Here is a 25,756-nt window from a genome sequence, read left to right on the forward strand (position 1 = left end):
AAATTATTAACATGATTATTTTTAATTGAAAAAATTTTTGTGCTTTAAGATTCATTAATATGAGTTGCTTTCTGTTAGTCAAAGTTCAATGAGAAATACCTTAGTTATCCTAAATTAATATAAATAGGAGCAGATTCATAAGACTGATCTTTCAGGTTCTCCTTAAGTACAGAATAAAACCTGTGGTAAACACTCTTTCTGAAGGAAAAATGTTCACTGATAATGTATATGCTACAAATACTTGTTAAAGGCATAATTTCCAAAAATGTAGTAGGTGAAAAATGCATTATGGTTATTTTTCTTGCTCAGTTTTTGGATCCAGATGGATTTTTTATTTTGTTTTATTTAATGAATTGTATAATTATAGCTAAGGAAACAAAAATTACTACTGCACATTCACAGGAGAAAAATGAATTTTATTAGAAACCACTTCCAAGATTTTTCTGTGTATAACTTATTTTAAGAGCCTCTAAATAAAGTCACATTCAGCATCTTTACTCATTGTTCTGTGAAAGTATGTATGTATATTTTATGAATATGACATACTTTTGATTGAAAAATATTCAGCCCTACTCCAGGAGTGATCGTAATTCCTCAGCTGCTTATTTTTATTCTTTTAATTGAGTTTTCTCTAGATGTTTACATAATATTACAGTGCTTCTGGTTGATTTTCAGTACGTCCTGGCAACACTTTAGCTGACCACCTGGGGTACAAATACTGATAGAAGAGGAGCATAAAGCCAATGGCCAATAGGTAGGTTATGATGAGCTGCATGGCAATTAATGAGTCACAACAATTCAGCAAAGTTTTCCCTCCAATGAACCTAAATACCAATATCATTATCACATTTTCTAAAAACTGAAAGCTGTAGTGTAGGAATCTATGGCCCCACCTCTGTCTCCTGTCAATTATTTCCTCATCTGACAACTGCAGTTTCACTGCTGACCAGCAGGAGAAGTTGATTGCAGCATAGAGTAGTGTGATCAAGATAAGCATCAGTACTGTACCCACCATATGGGAATTATTTTCTGTGTTGTTAGGAAGATGAGCTCCACTTTTCCAAAACTCCAGCCATGGTGCCAACAATGGTACACAATATATGATTAAGAAAAAGGGTAGGCACTTCAGTTTCAGAGATGCAGCAAAAAATGCCAGAGTCACTACACGTGAGATAACCTCCAGAAAACGCCATATCATGACACAGATGAATTCTATTGGCTGTAGCTTAATGGTAGTATCATCGTTGCTGATCTGGATGGCCAGTATATTGCAGTGAATGGCCCCATAAGTAACTGATAACAGGGAACATGTCATCAGGAATGCTATTAAAGACAAACATGAAAATGTTAGAGAATATTTTTCATTACTAATGACCACTTTCTCTTTTAAAGTTGCCATTTTAAGATATATTCTTCCTCACCCACCTCCTTTAGAAAATCATTTACTTACAAAAAGAAAGATTTGTTAATCTTCCATTTTCAGGGATACAGTAAGTGTATGCATGCAAAATATATATTACAACTGGAAAAAACAAATAATAAGCAGATACATACATATCTACATTTATACATGTATATACACATTCCCTCAAAGAGAAGACTGGCACAGATGAAATGGGAGAGAGACATTCAGATCTGATGCTATAAGGTGTGATAGCACATAGAAAGCAGTGTCAATTTAAAAAAATTACCTGAATTAGACATTGAAAAAACAGTTAGGAGTGTCAAGTAGGAAGTTAGCCTGTGAAATAGAGACTAATGTAATATAAATTGTGTTTTATATTATGGTCATAACAGAAAAGAAAAAATAAGCTGTGGAGTTAAAGTAAATCCTGGAAGTGGAGCTGACAGATTCTGTTGAATGACTGAACACAAGGTAATAGAGAAGCAGAAAAAATAAAAATTTACAGAAATTAAGAAGTGTGTGTGTGCATGTGTGTGTGTGTATCCATGCAATTTTACGAGAAACTTTTTCATAAGCAAAATTAATTTCAATATTGTTCTCTTAATAATTAGACAAATAAGCACATGGAAGAAAAGCAAAATTATGAAGTAGATGAATAATCGGTTTAAACAATTTTGTACTACATTAAGTTGAAAGAGTAAAAACTCATTTTACATATTCATGCAGGTTTAAAAAATACACTCTTTGGCTGGGCGTGGTGGCGCACACCTGTGAGCACTTTGGGAGGCTGAGGTAGGTGTATAACGAGGTCAGGAGATCAAGACCATTCTGGCTAAGATGGTGAAACTCTACCTCTCCTGAAAATACAAAAAATTAGCCAGGTGTACACCCAGCTACTTGAGAGGCTGAGGCAGGGCAATTACTTGAACCTGGGAGGTGGAGGTTGCAGTGAACCAAGATAGCACCACTGGACTCCAGCCTGGGTGACAGAGTGAGACTCCATCTCAAAAAACAAACACAAACAAAAAAACACTCTTCATACATGATGAACTTAAGCCAGAAAACAAGAAGAGGCCAGATAGCAAAATAGTCATTCCTCATCTAAATTTATTATTCACTTTCTGACACCATTTAGAAAATGAATATTAACACTCCATTTATTCCTTACAGAATACTCAAAGTGAAACTCTAAAACATTAGCATTCTTAACTGCATTTTTGAGAAATGAGACTGAATATAATAAATGACTTAAAAATTAAATTTTAGAAAGTAAAATTTGGCCAGGTATGGTGACTCATACCTGTAATCTTAGACCTTTAGGAGGCTGAGATGAATGGATCACTAGAGCCCAGGAGTTCAAGACCAACCTGGGCAACATGGTGAAAACCTGTCTCCACAAAACACACACACATAAACACACACACACACACACACAGACAAATTTAACCAGGCATGGTGGCACATGCCTGTAGTCCCAGCTGTTTAGGAGGCTGTGGTGGGAGGATTATTTGAACCCAGGAAACATGACTTTCACTTGGGACTTTTGTTTATCTGTCCCCTTACCCCAGCACTTTGGGAGGATGATATCAAGAGGCAAACTTCTAGACCCATCCCAGCAACAGATGGGAGACTGTGCAGACAGCACGATGGAGTCAAGTTACAGTCAATATTCCTACTGGTTGACTACAGTGGCCTCAGGTCCTCAATAAACCTCAGAGGGAAGACTATGGTAGCTGCAGGCCTTGAGTGCCTCCAGTGCTCTACTATGGGCTACAGGTGCAACCTGGCACTGAGTCAGCTTTGGTGGTCAAATTACTTCAGCCATCAAAGTATAGGCATTCAGATTCCCCCTATTTCTACCAGGGCTGAAGCTATCATAGACTTAAAGACCTTAATTTACTTCTTTTTCTTGCCCTGAATCTCTGGGCAGGCTTACTGTAGAAGGAAGCTTCCAAACCAAGCCCAACCGTGAACACCAAATCAGGCACCATATCATTGTGCAGACAACAATGCATAGTCACAAGGATCAGGATCAATGATGAGAACATCATGGCACCAAGTAGACAAAATAAGGTGCCAGTTGTGAGTGACCCGAAAGAGATGGGCATGGACACATAGCTTGGCAAAAAATTCAAAATACTTGTTTTAAGACAATGTAGTGGACTTAAGGAAAACACAAACAATTCAGAAATTTATCAGAGGAACTTAAAGAGATTCAAATCATGGGAGGAAAAAACTAACAGGAATGTTGAAGACAAAAACACAATAAAATTTAAAAAATAAGCAATTGAGATCATTGACAAAGTGGCCAAGCAAAAAAACTTAGACAAGTCAATTAAAAATATACAATCAGAAGAAAAAAAAGAAGTCTAGAAAGTTCATAGGATTTATGGGATAACATCCAAAGAACAAATGTATTAGTCACTGGTGTCAAGGTAAAGCTGGGTACAGTGGCTTATGCCTGTCATCGCAGCTATTTGGGAGGTGGAGGTGGATGGATCACATGTAGTCAGGAGTTTGAGGGCAGACTGCCCAACATGTGAAACTGTGTCTACTAAAAATATAAAAATTAGTTGGGCGTGCTGGTGGATGTCTGTAATCCCAGCTACTCAGGAGGCTGAGGCAGGACAATCACTGGAACCCAGGACGCGGAGGTTGCATTGAGCCAAGATCACGCCATTGCACTCCAGCCTGGGCAATAAGAGCAAAACTCCAACTCAAAAAAAAAAAAAAAAAAAAAAAAAAAAAAAAAAAAAAAAGCATATTGTAGAAAAAAAGTAAAAGATCTATTTAGAGAAATAATAACAAAAATTTTCCAAACCTAAATAAAAATATGAATATTCAGGTAAAGGCTTCCAATAAGATTAAATCCAAATAATACCCCATGGCTTAACATAATCAAACCAACAAATATCAAAGACAAAGAGAGCATACAGAATTAAGCAGGATAAAGGCCGGGCGCGGTGGCTCAAGCCTGTAATCCCAGCACTTTGGGAGGCCGAGACGGGCGGATCACGAGGTCAGGAGATCGAGACCATCCTGGCTAACACGGTGAAACTCCGTCTCTACTAAAAAATACAAAAAACTAGCCGGGCGAAGTGGCGGGCGCCTGTGGTCCCAGCTACTCGGGAGGCTGAGGCAGGAAAATGGCGTAAACCCAGGAGGCGGAGCTTGCAGTGAGCTGAGATCTGGCCACCGCACTCCAGCCTGGGCTACAGAGCCAGACTCCGTCTCAAAAAAAAAAAAAAAAAGCAGGATAAAAAAGAAAATATCACATCAGGAATACACCTATATATTTAATATATGCATATATATAATGTAAATATTAATAGATTCAAAGGGAGAAAAATCTATAAGGTACTAATAGAAAACTTCAGCACGTTACTTTCAGCAATGAATAGATCATGCAGACAGAAAATCAGTAAGTAAACATTGGATTAAAATGCACTGCAGGGCAAATGAACAAAACAGTTACAGAACTATCCATCCAAGAGTTATAGATATACATTCTTCTCTACTGCACACATGGAACATTTTCCAGGATATGTCATACATTAGACCAAAAAACACATCTTAATGAATTTGAAGAGATCAAAGTCATATAAGGTATCTCTTCTGTTATCACTAATTCATAAGTATTTGAAAAATAACATACTGCTGAAAAACCAGTGAGTCAATGAAGACATTACAAAGAAAATACCATATTTCTTGGGACAAAAATAGAAACACAACACATCAAAACCTACTGGATACAACCAAACCAGTTTTGTTTTGGTTTTTTTTGTTTGTTTGTTTTTTAGATGGAGTCTCGCTCTCTCACCCAGGCTGGAGTGCAGTGGCGCACAATCTCAGCTCACTGCAAGTTCTACCTCCAGGGTTCATGCCATTCTCCTTCCTCAGTCTCCTGAGTAGCTGGGACTACAGGCGCCTACCACTATGCCCAGCTAATTTTTTGTATTTTTAATAGAGGCAGGGTTTCACCGTGTGAGCCAGGATGGTCTTGATCTCCTGACCTTGTGATCCACCCGCCTCAGCCTCTCAAAGTGCTGGGATTACAGGCGTGAGCCACCACGCCTGGCCACACAACCAGAGCAGTTTTAAAGGGAAAGTTATGGCAATAAATGCCTTCATCAAAAAGAAGATATCAAATATACCAAGTCAAAGAATTAGAGAAATAAAAAGCCAAAATAAAAAGTAACCCATTAAAGAAAAGCCCAGGACCTGATGGATTAACTACTGCATTCTACCTACCCCTAAAAATAACTACTACCAATTCTTTTTAACCTAGCAGAAAAAAAAAAAAGAAAGTATACGAACTATTCTGGTTCATTCTGTGGGGCCAGCATTATGCTCAATACAAAACCAGACAGGGACTCAACAAAGAGAAAACTACAGGCTAATATACCTGATTAACAAAGTGTAAAAATCCTCAACACAATATTGGAAATGGAATTATTATGCATATTTAGAAAATCATTCATGATTTTCCATGATCAAGTGAGATTATAGGGATGCAGGAATGGTTTAATATGTAAGAATCATTAAATGTCATATATTACATCAGCAAAATAAATAACAAAATCTAAGTGGTCATTTCAATAAATAAAAAAGCCATTTGACAAAATTCAACATCTTTTTATAATAAAATCTCTTAACAAATTATTCATAGAACAATTGTAACTCAACACAACAAATGACATAAACAAGAATAACCAAATAATGCTTTACATGACAAACCCATAGCTAACATCAGAGTCAATGGGAATTCAAAGCTGAAAGCTTTTCTCTGAAGATCTGAAAGGAGATTAAGAAGTTCACTTAAACTGCTTATATTAACATAATCCTGAAAGTCTTCAGCCAGAGCAACTGAAACAAAGAAAAGTTACCCAAATTGGCAGGAAAGAAGTAAATTGTCCATATTTGCTAATGATATAATCTGGAAATCCCTAAACACGCCATTAAAAAGCAGTTAGAACCAATTCAGAAAATCAGTAAAGTTTCAGTTTACAAAATCAACATATAAAATTAAGTGGCATTTTCATATACAAATACCAAAATGTCTAAAAAAAAAAACTCAAGAAAACAATTCCATTTACAACAGCTATGAGAAAAATGAATGAACAAAAAAAAACTTTTGAGTAAATATTACCAAGGAGGAAGAAAAAAATCTGCATTCTGAAAATTATAAAGTATTAATAAAAAATTAAAATAACGTAAATCAATGGAAAGATATCTATGTTAATTGACTGGAAAAAGTAATGTGGTTAAAATGTTTACAGGACTTAAATAGGACCACAGATTCAATGCAATCTCTATCAAAATATCAATGGCATTTTTCACAGAAATAGAAAAAGGTTCAAAATTAATATGAAACCACACAACAGAAAAAAATCCTGAATAGCTAAAGCAATTCTGAAGATGGCTGTGGGGTTGGGGAGTGAAACCCCAGAGCTGGAGGCATCATAATGCTATAAGCCAATGCAACAGAACATAGTGAGCAGAAATAATTCCACACATGGATAGCCGATTGATACTTTACAGAGGTGCCAAGAGCACAAAATGAAGAAATGTCAATCTCTTCAATAAGTGGTGCTGGGAAAACAAGAGAACTACATTCAGAAAAACAAAATCAGAACCCTATCTCTTACCACATACAAAAATTAACTCAAATGCATTAAAAAGCATAGTGTAGTGGCATGTACCTGTAGTTCCAGCTACTCGGGGGTCTGAGTCAGAAGGATCACTTGAACCTAGGAGTTCAAGGCTGTAGCAGGCCACACTCACACCACTGCACTAACCCTAGGCAATATGTGTGACTCATCTGTAAAATTACAATTTTAAAAATGTTTAAAAGTAAATATGTAATAAAAACCCTAAACAGTGAAACTGCTAGAATAAAACACAGGGCAAACTTAATGTCCTTGGTCTGGGCAAGGACTTATTTTTGGAAAAGAGCTCAAACCAGAAACAACAAAACCACAAACAGACAAATGAGGTTTCTTCCTACTAGAAAGCTTGCATACAGAAGGAAAAAAAAAAAATCAAAATGATAGAATGAGAGCAAATATTTGCAAATTATACATCAGACAAGGGGTTAATTAAAATATACAAGGAACTTTAAAAATATTCAAAAGCAAAACTGTAGCAGGACGAGCCACAGACAAAACCTCTTAGACACAGAGTTGTAGAAGGAAGGGCTTTATTTAGCTGGGAGCATCCGCAGACGGCTGTGTTAAAATCGGAACTCCCCAAGTGCACAATTTCTGTCCCTATGAAAGGCTCACAACACTAAAGATTTCACATGAAAGCGTCATGGTTGATTTGAGTACGCAGGGGTTACGTGACAGGGGCTGCATGCACCAGTGGTCAGAGAGAAACAGAACAGGGCAGGGAGTTTCACAGTGTTCTTCTATACAATGTCTGGAATCTATGAATAACATAAGTTTCTCAGTTATGAATTGATTTTTACCTACTGGGTTTAGGCCAGGCAGTCCCAAGCCTAGTTTTGGGCCTGGTGCTGGGCTGCCTGTCTTTGGTTTTACTTCCTTGTTTTTTTCTTAAAACAGGCACTGAATATAAAACAACATAAAACAATATAAGAGGGTCTCCCTCTTTCCTCATTTCCCCCTTTTGAGACTGTCACTTTTTATTAGCGGGAGTTCTCACTTTTATTTTTGCTGCTTATGTCTTTTTGTGCAATAAATTGATAGTGATTCATATAGTACACTTGTGCTGAAGCATTTTGGGGAACTAAAGTAGCAACAAAGCTTTTTATCATTTGGTGAAGTACAGGTATCAGACAAGGGAGCAGTCAGTAGGTTCTTATTATTATTATAACTTTTATTATAAGAGTTTTAAATCCTCCTAGTGCTGGGAATTAATTTTTAAATGTGGCTTCAGGGTCCAATTTGTGCTACATTTGTAAGGGCACATGTGACTATGTCTTTAACTACCTGCCTTTGATTGTCTATGTGTAGACAGTAATTAGTAAGGTTAAATTTCTTATAGACCTCTCTTTCAGCTGCTAGCAAGTAGTTGAGAGCCAATCTATTTTGATACATAGCATTTCTTATCTGAGTTTATTGCTAGGCCAGCATAGTCAAACCTTGACCAGTTTCATTAGTAATAATTTCTAAAACAGCTTGTAACTGTATGATTCAATTGAGCATGTAAATGGGGCTCCAGTATTCCCATGAGCCATCTTGTGTCTAAGTGGCAGGCCTATAGTATTGTATAATTTTTTAGGAGGTTATTTATCATATTTTTAATTACCTATAGCTAGGCTTCATTTTTCGTAGGAAGCATAGACAGGGAAGCCCAGAAGTTCACCTGTTTTTATAGGCAGTAAGAAGAAAGATGGTTTAATAGTGCCAATAACACAACCACCTGTCTACTGGTCAGGCAGCTTAGCATAAGCTCTGTGTCCCCATATCCAGTATAACCGCCGTCCAGTCTTGGTGGAATTCTGGGTGGGCCCAAACAGTCTGCAACTTTGGAAGTTTACCTGAATGGTTTTCTTTCTGTGCAGTTGGAACTCCACCGTGTAACTGTCTTTGTGGTACCATTATATAGCTTTTGCCCAAGACAAGTCAGCCGCCCTACAGGATGAGTGAATCCCTTTCCTTCTCTAGCTATGCAATACTGTCTAATAATTGAGGTTTTTAGAACCCAAAAATTGTTAGGGTGGTTCTTCTGGGCTGGGAACTCATCAGGAACTGGGTCTGCAGGAACTAATTCTCGGGCTTCCCATGGCCAGTGATCTCCTGTTACGGTTCCTCCACAAACATAACATGAAGTGACTTTTAGAGACTGGGCTATATGTTCGGCTAATTGCAAAAGAAAATTTTTAGTTTTTCCTGGAATCTCAGGTACTGGCACATTTAATTCATCATAGAAATTCTGAAATACTGGTTCTGGAGAGCGTCTTTGAACCACTCCTTTCATTAGGATGCTTACACTAGGATCTGGTCCTTTTTCATCAATGCCTAAGGTTACGTATTTTCCTTTATTCCATTTTGGGTCTGAGGGGTTTGTGATTACCAATTCTAAATGGTTGCAGCTCCCACTCATGCAGGAGGGGCTGACTTTTCCTTTTTGGAGCAAAACAGGACCTTTATTATTATTATTATTATTTTAAGTAGCCCAAATGATACAAGACCAGTATTGACACATTTCACATAAATATGATTATTGACAGATACACTTATTTTCTGCTGTGTAACTTTTTTCTCAATCTAGAGAACCACATCCCATCCCATGCTGCTTACTATTAATAGCGGCACAGGCGTCAAATTTTAAGATTACATTTTTGGGGACCCCTCTTTCTTCTGTTCTAGCTATTACTTTACTTGTGTCAGTTAGAAAAGGACCAGTCCTTAATTTTATTTTAAAAACTGTGATCATGGTAGGCTTAAAATGAGTCAAAACACACATTACGTTGGTTATTTCCTGGGCTACATACCTTGGATAGAATAGCATTATACAAACAAGTTTCTTTTAGAGTCCTGGTTCACTTATAATAACCATAAAATAATAGGACTGTAGCAATCTTTTGTCCTACCTTAGGTACTTGATGTATACACTGGGAACAGTCATCAGTCTGAGGAAGGTCAGTTGAAGTCCTTACTGTACACATCCAAATTTTAAGGAAAATGAGACCCACAATGAGTTTGCTCATGCTTTGGCCATGTGTGGACTAGTCAGCTTCTGGGTATGACTGGAGAAGGGCTCGTCATCTTTTTCAGAGTCACTTTCCATCCATGTACAACTCCCAGTCTACAGATGTTTAAGGATGGTCTTGGAGGTTAGGTCCACTAGAATAAACTGTGTCCAATACTTTTACACAGTTATGTTTAACTGGGCTCTTTAATACCAGGAGCAAGTTGACAGGTTTAGGGTGTTGCAAACTTCAAGGGTTAAGCAGGGATTTTTTACAGAGCAAGCTTTGGTATCTAGTTAGTCCAGCATTTATTAACTAATGGTGTCCTTTAGTATTTATTAAAATTACCACAGCATGGGGAGACTTTACATTTAGGTTTTGTCTAAAAGTTAGCTTATCTGCTTCTTGTGCTAACAGGGCCGTTGCTGCCAGTGCCCGTGGACATGGGGGCCAGCCTTTGGAAATCCCATGTATTTGTTTTGAGAGATGGGCGACTGGCCTTGGCCAGGGCCCTACAGTCTCGGTTAAAACTCCAACTGCCATCTTTTTTTTTTTTTGACACACAGAGTGTAAAAAGTTTTGTCAGTGCAGGTAGCCTCAGGGCTGGGGCCAACATGAGTTTTCTTTTTAACTCATGAGGAGCTCATTGCTATTGGTTGTAACAGATGTAGTTTATTTAATCTACATTTTTATTGACTGTCATCTACTAAAATATTGATTTAAATACTGTAACTATTTCATTTCAAGCTTTGAATTGATCTGGTATTTCTTGTGGGGCTCCAATTGCATCTAAATAGATGTGAGAGTTGAAAGACTTATAAAGAGCTTCTCTCGCTATATGATGTCTTATTATTATTATTATTATTATTTTCTCTGGTTGATGAAATGCCAGGGTGAAAGGGATAGCCAAATTGACTAAAGCACAAGTGCCACTCTATAGTTATTTGGTAGAGTGCCCAGTAAAGTCCACCACAATACCACTAAACATCCACTCAGGGATAAACAAGGGCTCACTAATTGATAAACTCTTGAAAATTCTTAATCTTGTTGCATTCCTTCAGGTCTCCAAGGAATGCTAATTCTCTTTCCTGCCATGAGAGACATGAAGTGAACTTAATGTTGGGAGATGGAAGGTCCTCGAGGGCTGACCCTCAGGGACTTGGGGATACAGCAGAGAGAGCCTGGCATGACTTATTACTCCAGAGTGTAGAATCCGGGAAAAGAGCTACCATGCAGCCCACACCTGGTCGACTGGAGGACCACCTTAGTGGAAGGGAGACAATCAGGGCCTCTGGCCTGCTATGTGCACAAGCATAACAATTGCTTTTGTTTAACGTGCAGATGGAATATTTGATCCATTTTAACCAGGCATTTGCATCTTGGTATGCTGTCTTAATTGCCAAAGTTTATTTTAAGTCTTTAACTTCTACGATCGTCTAGTAAAATGAATGTTTCTTTTAGCATCTATTTTTATTAGTTTTTAGACCAAAGAAAAGCTAAACACTATTTTATATTTAATAATGCTTTTTATATGATATTTATACCAGATAAGCTAAATTTTACCTTTATATTAGTGTGTTAACATTAATCTTAATTTTAATAAAACCTTGTAGACATATTTAATTTTTTATGTTTGACCATCAGGTAAGATTTTATAGAGTCTTTTTAATATTTTATAATTTTTCTTAAATAGCAGGTGGATCAGGGAACCAAGAAATGTAGCAGGAGGGGCCACAGGCAAAACCTCTCAGACACTGAGTTGTAGAAGGAAGGGCTTTATTCAGTTGGGAGCATCAGCAAGGCTACTACCTTAAAATCCAAGCTCCCCGAGTGCACAATTTCTGTCCTTTTGAAGGGTTCACAACACTAAAGATTTCACATGAAAGCATCATGATTAATTTGAGCAAGCAGTGGTTACGAGACAGGGGCTGCCTGCACCGGTGGTCAGAGAGAAACAGAACAGGGCAGGGAGTTTCACAGTGTTCTTCTATACAATGTCTGAAATCTATGAATAATATTGGTTTCTAAGTTATGAGTTGATTTTTACCTACTGGGTTTAGGCCAGGCAGGCCCCAGCCTGGTTTTGGGCCTGATGCCAGGCTGCCTGTCTTTGGTTTTACTTCTGTGTTTTTTTCTTAAAACAGGTACTGAGTATAAAACAATATAAAACAACATGATAGGGTCTCCCTCTTTCTTCAAAACAAACAAACAAATACCACATGTTCTCACTTATAATTGGGAGCTAAATGATGGTTACACAGGGACATATAGAGGGGAACAACACCCACTGTTGCCCATTGGAGGCTACAGAGTGGGAGCAGGGAGAACATCAGTGAAAACAACTAATGGACACTAGGCTTAATACCTGCGTGATGAAATAATTTGTACAACAAACCCTCTTCACACGAGTCTACCTATATAACAAACCTGCATAGGTGGCCCTAAACCTAAAATAGAAATTAATTTTAAAAATTAGAAAGAAAAAAAAATTTCTGTATAAAAAATAGGTCTCTTAATAGGCCTTTCTCAAGAGATATTTTTTCAAAAGAAGACATGTAAATCAAACCAGTATGATACTTTACCTCATCCTGAGTGGAATCATCATTATTTAAAGAATAAAAAGAAAAAAGAAAAGATGAAACAAAAAACCAAAAGACTATGGAGGAAGGAAAACCCTTGCACACTATGGGTGATGATGTAAATTATTACACTCATTATACATCACTAAACCCATTTTATTCCATGAACAGTTTGGAGCTTCCTCAAAAATTAGAAATTAGTACTAATGCATTTTCCAGAAATTCCACTTTTGAGAATGTATCAAAAGGAATTGAATCCAGTATGTTGAAGAGATATATACACTCCCATATTTATTCCAGCATTATTCACAGTAGCCAAGATAACGAATCACCTCAAGTGTCCATCAGTGAATGAATACATAAGGCAAATATGGTACCTATACACAACAGAATAGTATTCAGCTATAAAAAAGAATGAAATTCTTATCTACAGCAACAGGGATGAACTTGGAGGACATTATGTTGAGTGAAAAAAAAAAAGTCTCACTTTTATACATCACTAAACCCATTTTATTTCCTTTTTTTAAAAGGAAAAAAAAAAAAAGAGTCTACGGATATACAGAGTGAAACAATGGCTACCAGAGACTGGAGTGGTTATGGGAAAAGAAAGAATGAGGAGAATTTTATCAAAAGATTTATAATTACAGTCAGATAGGAGTAATAAATTTAAAGATCTCTATTGTATAGTAGGCTGACTACAGTTAGTGACCGTGTATTGTTGAAATATGTACACAGAATGGATGTTATTTGCTCTTACCAAAAAAAAAGAAAGAGAGAGAGAGAGAGAACTACGTGAGAAAATGCATTTGTTAATTCTCTGGATTTAACTATTCCATGTTATATACACTTGAAACATCATCTTGTACACAATGAAAACATGCAATGTAAACTGTCAATGTAAAAAAAAAGAGAGAGAAAGAAAGGAGGCAGAGGGAGAGAGAGACAGAGAGAGAAAGAAAGAAAGAGAGGGAAGGAAGGAAGGAAGGAAGGAAGGAAGGAAGGAAGGAAGGAAGGAAGGAAGGAAGGAAGGAAGGAAAGAAGGAAAGAAAAAGAGAAAGAAAGAAAGAAAGAAAGAAAGAAAGAAAGAAAGAAAGAAAAAGAAAAAGAAAGAGGAAAAGAAAGAGGAAAAGAAAGAGGAAAAGAAAGAAAGAGAAAGAGAGAAAGAAAGACTGAAACTAACGGGGAAAAACAGCGACACCATAAAATTGCATTACACTGATCACTGGTACAATTTTCTTGTTTTTTTTTTTTTTTCTCTTTGTTTTTTTTTTGTTGTTTGTTTTTTTCTTGTTTTCTCCTGTTGTTGTTGTAGATGATGGAGGTTTGCTCTTGTTCCCAAGGCTGGAGTGCAATGGCACTCTCTTGGCTCATTGCATCCTCTGCCTGCTGGGTTCAAGACATTCTCTTGCCTCAGCCTCCTGAATAGTGAGATGACAGGCACCTGCCACCATGTCCAGCTAATTATTGTATTTTTAGTAGAGACAGACAGGGCTTCACCATGTTGGTCAAGCTAGGCTTGAAATCCTAAACTTCATGTGATCCACCCACCTTGGCCTCCCAAAGTGCGAGAATTACAGGTGTGAGCCACCGTGCCCAGCCTACACTGACACAATTTTCATATGTTTATAAATAGGTGTCCATCTAAATTTTGTCAGTTAATAGAAAGCAAATAATTACGAATCTTATTTAAAAACTGGTGGTAATAGGACAAGTGAACACACAAATACACAGTCTACAGATCTGTGAGTACAATGAAAACTGCATCTAATGCCATGAAGCTAGTAGAACTTTTTGTAAAAAATTTTCCAACTATAGATCCTATCCAATGGGATATGGTCGTGTAGCTATAGGTTTACTTAGCCATCATTTGTTTTACTGCTGAATATCATATATAATTCAATAATTTTAGACACATGCAAATGTGTACCTAGCTGGTTCTCATTTGATTTGAATGCCCACTTGTCAAATGTCTGCTTCTTTGACAAACAACTTCTTAGTCTTAGTTTGTTGTTCACATATATGCTAAAAACTTTCCTTGCTACGAAAGAATTTCAAATGACATCTGATGTCAAATGGCATCTTTGTAATGAAATATTGTACATTCCATGTCTTTTAGCGATGTTTTGTTCAAGTCTATATTTGTCAACTCTGAAAATAAAAAATGATTACCTTCGTTTTACATGTTGCAATCAGCACTTCCCTCTTAAACGTCAAATAAAAATGTTTTGATTTTATTTTACCTTTGCAGCTAATCAACATGCATCTGTTCAACTAGTTATCTTCCTCTTCATGTATATTCGAAGAGCATATATCTAAATGTGTACATTCCTGGTGACTATTTTTTAGTTTTTATTTTATTTTATTTTTTTGAGGCGTAGCTTCGTCTTGTTGCCCAGGCTGGAGTGCAATGGCGCCATCTCAGCTCATGGCAACCACAGCCTCCCAGGTTCAAGCGATTCTCCTGCCTCAGCCTCCCCAGTAGCTGGGATTACAGGCATGCTCCACCATGCCCAGCTAATTCTGTATTTTTAGTAGAGGCGGGGTTTCTCCATGTTGGCCATACTGGTCTCAAACTCCCGACCTCAGGTGATCTGCCGGCCTTGGCCTCCCAACCTGCTGGGATTATAGGCATGAACCACTGCACCCAGCCCTGGTAATGACTATTTTTTAAATTTGACGTGACAGGTTAATGAAAAGGTACAAAAATGGTGCAGACATATTCAGTATACATTTACACATATTCCCCCAAAGGCTACATTTTGAATAACTTCTCATAATTCTAGTACACATGTTAAGAGGAAACTGGCATTGGTTCAATATATGTGTGTGTGTGTGTGTGTGTGTGTGTGTGTGTTGGGGGTTCTATTTCATGCTATTTAGGTGTAGATTCAGGTAACTGCCTCTACAATCATGTTATTGAGGAGAGCAGAAATCACCTGGCGATCATAAAACAGACAATCCAGAGACAAAACTTCTTCTCTGATGAATTTAAATGGGAGCAATGACCACGTGGTAACCATCAAATAGGCTGCCAAAGAGGCAAAACTCCTTACCTGGGAATTTAAAAATCAAATTTTCTGAAAATCTAAAGTCAGCATGTAGTTTTGGGTCTCTTTTATAGTACTTTAGTTACTGTAAGTAACTAAAATTTCAAACCAACCAAAGGAAGCCAAGCAATGAAGTAAAGAAATTCAAGAGCTGAAAGATGAAACAGCCACTTAAAGAAAGACCAAAAATTGACTTCTTCAGCTGAAAACTTCACAATAAGAACATTATCATACAAATGGAAGTGTTAATGGGAATAGACCAAGCTGAGGAAAGAATTTCAGAACTCCAAGACTGGTTCTTCAAATCAGCTTGGTCAGACAACAATAAAGCAAAAATAATTCAAAATGAATAAAACATCCAAGAAATAAGGGGTTATGTAAAGAGACCAAATCTATGACTTGACTCATCAGCATTCCAGAGAGAAAAGGAGAGAGAATAAACAACTTGAAAAATATATTTGAGGAGGCAGTCATGAAGGTCTTCCTCATCACACTAGAGAGGTCAACATCCAAATCCAAATAATATGGAGAACCCTAGCCAAATGCTATGTAAGATGACCATTCCCAAGGTACATAGTCATCAGATTCACCAAGGTCAGTGTAAAAAGAAACAAACAAACAAAAGAAAGGAAACAAAAAATGAAAATATAAATGCAGCTAGAGAGAAGTGGCAGGTCACTTACAAAGAGAACACCATCAGGATGGCAGCAGACCTCTCAGCAGAAACCAGAGACTGAGGGCCTATTTTCAACATTAAAAAAAAAAAAAAAAGCCGGGCGCGGTGGCTCAAGCCTGTAATCCCAGCACTTTGGGAGGCCGAGACGGGTGGATCACAAGGTCAGGAGATCGAGACCATCCTGGCTAACACGGCGAAACCCCGTCTCTACTAAAAACACAAAAAATTAGCCGGGCGAGGTGGCGGCGCCTGAGGTCCCAGCTACTCGGGAGGCTGAGGCAGGAGAATGGCGTGAACCCGGGAGGCGGAGCTTGCAGTGAGCTGAGATCTGGCCACTGCACTCCAGCCTGGGCGACAGAGCGAGACTCCGTCTCAAAAAAAAAAAAAAAAAAATCCAAGAATTTTATATCCCACCAAACTAAGATTCACAAGCGAAAAAGAAAGAAAATTCTTCTCAAACAAATGCTAAAGATACACACTTCAAGTAGAGTAGGCTTTCAGGACATCCTCAAGGGAATGCCAAACATGAATTTCAAAGAATGATACCTGTTCTCACAAAAGCGCACTTAAGTGCAAGCCCACAGGCACTTTAAAGCAGCTACACAACAAAGGCTACCTAACAACCAGCTAATAACGTGATGACAGGATCAAAATCACACATATCAATACTCACCTTGAATGACACACAGTGGTAGGCTGAATAAAAAGACAAAACCCACCCATCTGTTGTCTTCAAAGCACTCATCTCACATCCAATGACATCCATACCCTCAAAGTAAAAGAGCAAGTAAGATCTATCATGCTAATGGAAAACAAAGAGAACAGGAAAACAGATGTGAAACCAATGAAAATTGAGAAGGACAATGAAGGTCATTACATAATAATAATGGGTACAATCAAACACTATCATAAATGTTAGGCCTCTGAGCCAAAGCTAAGCCATCATATCCCCTGTGACTTGCACATACACATCCAGACTGCCGGTTCCTGCCTTAGCTGGTGACATTCCACCACAAAAGAAGTGAAAATGGCCTGTTACTGCCTTAACTGATGACATTACCTTGTGAAATGGCCTGTTACTGTCTTAACTGATGACATTACATTGTGAAATTCCTTTTCCTGACTCATCCTGGCTCAAAAGCTCTGCTACTGAGCACCTTGCGACCCCCCACCCCTGCCCACCAGAGAACAACCCCCTTTGACTGTAATTTTCCTTTATCTACCCAAATCCTATAAAACAGCCCCACTCCTATCTCCCTTCGTTGACTCTTTTCAAACTCAGCCCGCCTGCACGTTACGTAAATGTGATTAAAAAGCTTTATTGCTCACACAAAGCCTGTTTGGTGGTCTCTTCACATGGATGTGCATGACACTAAATACACATACATATAAAAATGGAACACCCTGATTTGTAGAACTTCTTTTTTATTTTTTATTTTTTTATTTTTTATTTTTTATTTTTTTTTTGAGACAGAGTCTCGCTCTGTCGCCCAGGCTGGAGTGCAGTGGCCTGATCTCAGCTCACTGCAAGCTCCGCCTCCCGGGTTCACGCCATTCTCCCGCCTCAGCCTCCCGAGTAGCTGGGACTACAGGCGCCCGCCACCTCGCCTGGCTAGTTTTTTTTTGTATTTTTTTTAGTAGAGGCGGGGTTTCACCGTGTTAGCCAGGATGGTCTCGATCTACTGACCTCGTGATCTGCCCATCTCGGCCTCCCAAAGTGCTGGGATTACAGGCTTGAGCCACTGTTCCTGGCCCCCAGAACTAGTTCTTCTTGACCTATGAAAAGACTAACAAAGAAACTCTGGACTTAAACTCAACACTTGACCAACAGGACCTAACACACATCTACAGAATGAACATGCCACCCAATAAACAGAGAATAGTCATTCTTCCCATCTGCATAAAGAACATAGCCTAGGATTGACTCTGAGCAATTTACTACGGCAAGCCTCATTAAATTCAAAAGAAACATAAATCACACAAAGCACACTCTTGGTCCACGGTGCAATAAAAATAGAAATCAATACCAGGAATCTCTCTCAAAATACACAAAGACAGGGAAATCTAACAACTTACACCTGAATAACTCCTAGGTGAACACCAAAATTAAGGCAGAAATTACAATAATTCTTTGAAATAAATGAAAATAGGAAAAACTTTTCCAAATCTCTGGGATGCAGCCAAAGCAGCGTTAAGTGGAAAGTTTATAGCCCTAAAATGTCTTCATCAAAAAGTTAGAAAAATCTCAAATTAACAATCTAACTTTGCACCTAAAAGAGCTGGGAGGGAGAGGGAACAAACATTAAATCCAGCAGAAGAAAATAACTAAACCTAGAGAACTTAATGAAACTGAGGTGCAAAATACATATAAAAGATCACTTAACCAAACCAAGAGTTGACCTTTGAAAATAAATAAATAAATAAATAAATGGATAGTCTACCATCTAAATTAACCAAGACCAAAAAAAAAAAAAAAAAAAAAACAAACAAAAAAAAAAAAAACAAAAAACCACCTCAACATGATCACTCACCTCTAATTTCATTACTTTGAGAGGTTGAAGTAGGTGGATCATTAGAGGTTAAGAGTTTGAAACCAGCTTGGCCAACATGGTAAAACCCTGTCTGTACTAAAAATACAAAAATTAGCCAGGCATGGTGGTGCATACCTGTAATCCCAGCTACTCAGCAGGCTGAGGCATGAGAATTGCTTGAACCTGGGAGGTGGAAGTGTCAGTGATCCAAGATCATGCCACTCAACTGCAGCCCTGGTGGCAGAAAAAACTCAGTCTCAAAAAAAAAAAAAAAAAAAGGGACAACAAAATCCAAAAAATAAAGACAACATAGGCAGTATATGACCTATCCCACAGAAATACAAAAGATCCTCAGAGACAACTATGAACAACTCTATGTACACAAATCAGAAAATCTAGAGGAAACAGATAAATTCCTGGAAGCACACAATCTCCGAAGACTAAATCAAGAAGAGATTGAAACTCTGAATAGGCCAATATCTATGCCTTAAATTGTTTAGGTAATTAAGAACCTACCAATAATTTTTTAAAAAATCCCTGGAGCAGATGAATTCATAGCCAATTTTTTTCCTGATGTACAAAGAACTCATAACAATGCTATTAAAATTATTCAAACAAATGGTGGAGGGGCCTTTTTTCCATCTCATTCTATGAGGCCAGCATCAGCCTGATATCAAAACCTGGCAGAGACACAAGAAAACTTCTGACCAATATCCCTCATGAAAACAGATGCAAAAATCCTCATCAAAATATCAGCAAACTGGATCTCACAGTGCATCAAAAAGCTGGTACACCACAATCACAGTAGGCTTTATTCCTGGAATGCAAAGCTGGCTCAACATATCCAAATCAATAAATGTGATCACTACATAATCAAAGGTAAAAGCCAAAACAGAAAAAGGGATTGATAAAATCAAACATCTCTTGATGACAAACTCAACAGATTAAGCATCAAAATAATGTACTCAAAATAACAAGTCTCCTATAACAAACCCATAGCCAACATCATACTGAATGGGCAGAAGCTCAAATTATTTAATGTTATCCCTGTCAAACTGTCAGTACCATTCTTCACAAAATTAGAAAAAAAGACTATTATAAAGTTCATGTGGAACAGCAACAACAAAATGCTGAATTAGTCAAAGCATTCATAAGCAAAAATAACAAAGACAGTGATGTTATACTACCTGACTTAAAACTACACTTAAAAGCTGCAGTAGCAAAAACAGCTTGGCACTGGTGCAAAAACAGACACAGAGACCAAGAAAACAGGTCAGGGAACCCAGGTATAAAGCTATATACCTACAACCATCTGATCTTTGATAGGACCAATGAAACAGGCAATGGGAAAAGGATTCCCTTTTAAATAAATGATTCTAGGATAACTGGCTAGCCACAGGTAGAAGAACTAAACTGAACTCCTACCTTTCACCATATACAAAAATTAACTCAAAATGGATGAAATGTTTAAATCTAAGACCTCAACTACAAAAATTGTGGAAAACAACCTAGGAAGTATTCTTTTAAACATCAATAGTGGCAAAAAAACTTTAGGTAAGTCCCCAAATGCAATTTTGCATCAAAAATAAAAATAGAAAATTGGGACCTAATTTAACAAAAGGTTTTCTGCACAGCAAAAGAAACTGTAAACAGAGCAAACAGATAACCTACACAATGGGAGAAGATATTTTCAAACTATGCATCCAACAAAGGTCTAAGATCCAGAATCTATAAAGTACTTAAACAAACCAACAAGCACAAAACAAATAACTCTGTTAAAAAATAGGTAAAAGAAAATGAACAGATGCTTCTCAAAAGAAGACATACAAGTGGCCAACAAGCATATGAAAAACTGCTCAGCATCAGCCCATGTGTGGTGGCTCACCCCTGTAATCCCAGCACTTTGGGAGGCCAAGGTGGGTGGATAACCTGAGGTCAGGATTTCAAGACCAGCCTGGCCAATATAGCAAAACCTTGTCTCTACAAAAAATGTAAAAATTACCTGGACATGTTGGTACATGCCTGTAATCACAGCTACTTGGGAGGCTGAAGCAGGAGAATCACTTGAATCCGGGAGGTGGAGGTTGCAGTGGGCCAAAATCATGCCAGGGCACTCCAGCCTTGGCAACAAGAGTGAAACTCCATCTCAAAAAACAGCAACAACAAAAACCTCCACAAATTCAGCATCAGTATTCATCAGAGAAATGCAAATCAAAACCACAGTGAGATAGTATCTCACATCCGCAAAAATGGCTACCATTAAAATGTCAAAAACCAACACATGCTGGATGAGGGTGCTGAGATAAGGGAATGCTTACACACTGCTGATAGAAGTGTAAGTTACATCAGCCACTGTGGAAAGCAGTCTGGAAGTTTCTCAAAGAATTTAATATAGAGCTACCATTTCAACCCAGCAATCTCATTACTGTGTATGTACCCAAAGGAATATAAATCATTATATGTCCAAGACACATGCAGTCATATGTTCACTGCTGCACTATTCATGGTAACAAATACATGGGATCAACTCAGGTGCTCATCAATGGTACACTGGATAAGGAAAATGATTGATTGATTTTTTTCGTATGGTTTCATTGTATTCCATGTATGTGTATGTGGAATACCGTGCAGCCATACAAAATAAATAAATTATGTCGTTTGCATCAACATAAATGTAGGTTGAGGCCATTATCCTAAGCAAATCAGTGCAGAAATAGAAAAGCAAATAGATTTGCTTACTCATAAGCAGAAGCTGAACATTCAGCACTCCTGAACATAAATATGGAAATAACAGACATTGTGGACCACTAGTGGGTGCAGGGAAGGACGGAGTGGGCTAAAAAAAAGCTCCCTATTGTGTACCATGCTTACTTCCTGAGTGATGTGATCCACACTCCAAACTTCAGCATCTCACACAATATTCTCATGTAACAAACTTGTACATATACTATACATATACTCCCTGTATCTAAGGTAAAAAATTTAAAATAACAGATACATAACTATTTGCCTGGTGACTTTTATAAAATTTTATAGTCTTAGGCACATTCTAATTTTCATGCAGTTGCTATTTCTATTAAAAGCAATGCTGTTTGGCCGGGCGCCGTGGCTCATGCCTGTAATCCCAGTACTTTGGGATTTTTTACACGAGGTCAGGAAATCGAGACCATCCTGGCTAACACAGTGAAACCCCGTCTCTACTAAAAATACAAAAAAATTAGCTGGGCGTGGTCGCGGGAGCCCATAGTCCCAGCTACTCCGGAGGCTAGGGCAGGAGAATGGTGTAAACCCGGAAGTCGAGCTTGCAGTGAGCGGGGGGGAAAAAAAGCAATGCTATTTATAAAAGGCAGATTATAACAAAAATATGTTTTAGATAGAAACTTATTCCTCCGCTTCTTATCTAAATATTATATCATGCTTAATTTAACTCTTCAGGATCAATAAAATAAATTGATGCTAACTTTTATTTATATAAAATTTTTATGGATTCCAACAGCATCTTTTTATAAGCTGCTAACAAAATAAATTCATGGAAATTCAATCTTATAAAAAATTCAGTGCGACTGTAATTTGGGATTACATATTTCAACTTCTCAAATTCTGTTGTATTATTTCACCTTACTGTCCTTTGTCTGTCTTTCAGCACCAAATAACTCAACTTACCTCTACCAAAAGGCCATTCTCTTATAGTGAGAGTGATGTATATCTGAAAAATTAATTGTGGAGCAGAACCAAGAAAAGCCTGAATCACTGACATGCACTTGAAAGCCTTCTGCTGCATGAAATTATCCCGGACTGAGAATGCAATCTCCCTTTTCAGCATCGTGTTTCTCTTTGTGATGCTATCTTGACTCCCTTCCTTCTCCTGTTTAAGATTTTTCAACAATTTGTGGTAATTTATAATGGCCTGTGAACACCTGTTAACATGAAGCAACATCTGAAATTAACATTTATTAGTGTCAGACATCTAGAAATATTTGAAAGTTTTTCAGTATAGGAACTCTTAATTTTGAAATTACACCATCAAATGGCAATCATTAACTTAATCACACTGGATAAAAAATAAGTTTCTAACAGTTTCTAATCTTATTATTTATGGAAGTTCTTCCCCTCATTTTCAACTTGAAATATTGTATAACTGCAGCCTGAAAAAAAAATTTAAACAACAGATGAAAAAGTAAAAATTCCTTCATTCATACACAATTCAATTCACTTTCTCAAGGTCAGTTTGATTAAATTATATCCAAAATTTTTTCTAACGCATTAATATTCTGACACATACAAAAGTTATTTCTCCAGAAACATACTCTTCTGACAACTTTTTAAAGACATCAGTGTTTTTAGGTGTTCTTCCCATGATACAAATGTCAACTGCCTCAAAGGACCCCAAATTTCCAATGGAACATATTTTGGTTTACGATTTTTCTCTAGTGATGAAATTTAGCTCATTTAGCATTATTTTAAGACAGCAGTCTAAAAACACTCAATGAATGCTTAAAGCAGTCCCAGGTAAGTGACAAAAACATACACAGATATGATCTATAGTGGAGTTTAACTTCAAAGTAGTCCTCAAAGAACTTTCACAAATAAAAATCTATAGGAAATAAGCAGATCTTTATAAGAAATTACAAAACATGAAGAAAAACAAGATACCATGAATAAGAAGTGAAAAATGACCCCAACATATTTCCTATGTAAAATTTACTGAATCAAAAATATTTACTTTTTGAAGAAATAATAGAGTACCTCAGAAGTATGAAAAAAGAATGCTTCTCGATGAACAAGTTTTAAAAAGAACCAACAGAAAGTCTAGAAAACAAAATATAAAAATCACTGGGTAAATTAAATAGTTGAAAGCTAATTACATAACTGAAAAATAAGTTAACAAACTACAAAAAATGTAGCAAAGAGAGAAAGAAGCATCTAATATATGATGGAGATTATAGGGCATTTAAGAAAAGGGTGACAAAGCCTACACTTCTGATCAGAATTTTAAAAGAATACAGGAAGTGGCAGTATTTTTAAAATAATGATTAGAAAAAGAATTTCAAATTGTTACAATTGTGAATTCTCAGATAAAAGAAGTCTTATATATCCTAAGCAGAAAAGACTTATAAAGAATAAAATTAAGTAAATGTGGCCAGGTTCGGTGACTCATGCCTGGAATCCCAGCACTTTGGGAAGTCGAGGAGAGGTGGATCCCTTGAGCTCAGGAGTTGGAGACCAGCCTGGGCTACATGGTGAAACATTGTCTCACCTAAAAATACAAAAATTAGCTTGGAGTGGCAGTGCGTGCTTGTAGTCCCAGATATTGCTGAGGCAGGAGTATCACTTGAGCCTGGGTGGCAGAAATTGCAGTTAGCTGAGATTACACCACTGCCCTCCAATCTGCACAACACAGCAAGATGCCATCTCAAAAAAATAAATATATAAGTAAGTGCAAGTTTTAAAACAACACAATGCGGGCAAATAGACTAAACTTACATGCTCAGAACTAGGAGTTGTCACATGTTAAAGAGTTACAATTAAAGCATAAGAACAAGAAATAAGTTGTCACGTGTTAAAGAGTTACAATTAAAGCATAAGAACAAGAAATAAAAGCAATCAGCAAAAAATGAAAAAAGAAACAAAACATAATACAAACAGCAGAAAAGACTCTTTGTGCTTTTATCAAATCAGAAGAAATATGTCAATGCAAAAATAGCATCAGCATAATAAACGTCAGTGCAAAATAATATTTTGTCAGAAAAATGTATTAATTTTAAGCTATACACCCAATAACTTGCAAAAATGAACAAATCTAGCAAAAATCTAAAAGAAAAATATGCTACTATAGAATTTTATGGTCTGGAGCCCATTTTCTCTTATAATACAAATGGCAGTTTTCAGAAAGCATACATTGTTAAAATTTTAAAAAATCATTATTGTAAGTAACACCCTTCTTTAGACAAACAGGATATTTTCAATATCTCCAAAGTCTCCTCTGTCGTTGTCTACTATTATTGTACCTATCTCTTACCACATAATCCAATGGCCATATCATTCCATTAGACCCTATTAAATAGCTCTTCCTTAGCAGTTACGAAATGTATAATAAATTAAGTAGAAAATCATATCACTATACATTTTAGATACTTTTGGCCTTTAAGTATCACTATCATTTATTCTCTACATTATTTTTGTTTCTGACCAAATAGAAAACAGTTTTTCTCCCATCTCTTATCTTTCATTGTCTTATCTGAGGAATTTTATCAGAGTTTGGGGAAGCAAAAATTTGTAGATACTTGATTGAATTGTCATAGCTTCAAAAAGGAAAAATAAAAGATAAGGAGTAAAAGAAAGAAGATAACCGAGAACATTTATAGGTAGAATGTCTATTATTTAATCCTAACAGATACAGATAATTCATGTAAACCAACCCAATCTTTCTTTCTTTTCTTTTTTTCTTTTTTTTGAGAAAGAGTTTGCTCTGTTGCCAGGATGGAGTACAATGGCATGATATTGGCTCACTGCAACCTCTCCCTCCTGGGTTCAAGTGATTCTCCTGCCTCAGCCTTCCAAGTATCTGGGACTACAGGTGGGCACCACTAAACCCAGCTAATTTTTGTATTTCTAGTAGAGACAGGTTCTCACCATGTTGGCCAGGATGGTCTTGATCTCTTAACCTTGTGATCTGCCTGCCTGGTACTCCCAAAGTGCTGGGATTATAGTCATGAGCCACTGCACCCAGCAATCATCCCAGTCTTTCTACAAACTCATTAACTGACACCAAAGGTGATGCTTGTGAAAAACAAAAAAAGATTTTTCCTTCATCCTTTTTTTTACTTTTTTGACATTAAAATAAGACATTAAGACACCT

General features: G+C 37.1%; 1 protein-coding gene across 1 annotated transcript in view; it reads right to left on the reverse strand.

Moving 5' to 3' along the window:
* Positions 1 to 403: 403 nt before the first annotated feature.
* LOC139360915 (XK related 3) overlaps positions 404 to 25,756 on the reverse strand; it is a 44,179-nt gene continuing 18,826 nt past the window's right edge. The window contains exons 3-4 of the mRNA XM_071089400.1: positions 22,561 to 22,814; positions 404 to 1,323 (exon numbers count right to left, since the gene is read on the reverse strand). Of these exons, the coding sequence (XP_070945501.1) occupies positions 650 to 1,323; positions 22,561 to 22,814 (928 nt within the window). The 3' untranslated portion in view covers positions 404 to 649. The remainder of the gene's footprint in view (positions 1,324 to 22,560; positions 22,815 to 25,756) is intronic.

This window comes from Macaca nemestrina, chromosome Y, assembly GCF_043159975.1.
Source record: "Macaca nemestrina isolate mMacNem1 chromosome Y, mMacNem.hap1, whole genome shotgun sequence".
Lineage (NCBI taxonomy): Eukaryota > Metazoa > Chordata > Mammalia > Primates > Cercopithecidae > Macaca > Macaca nemestrina.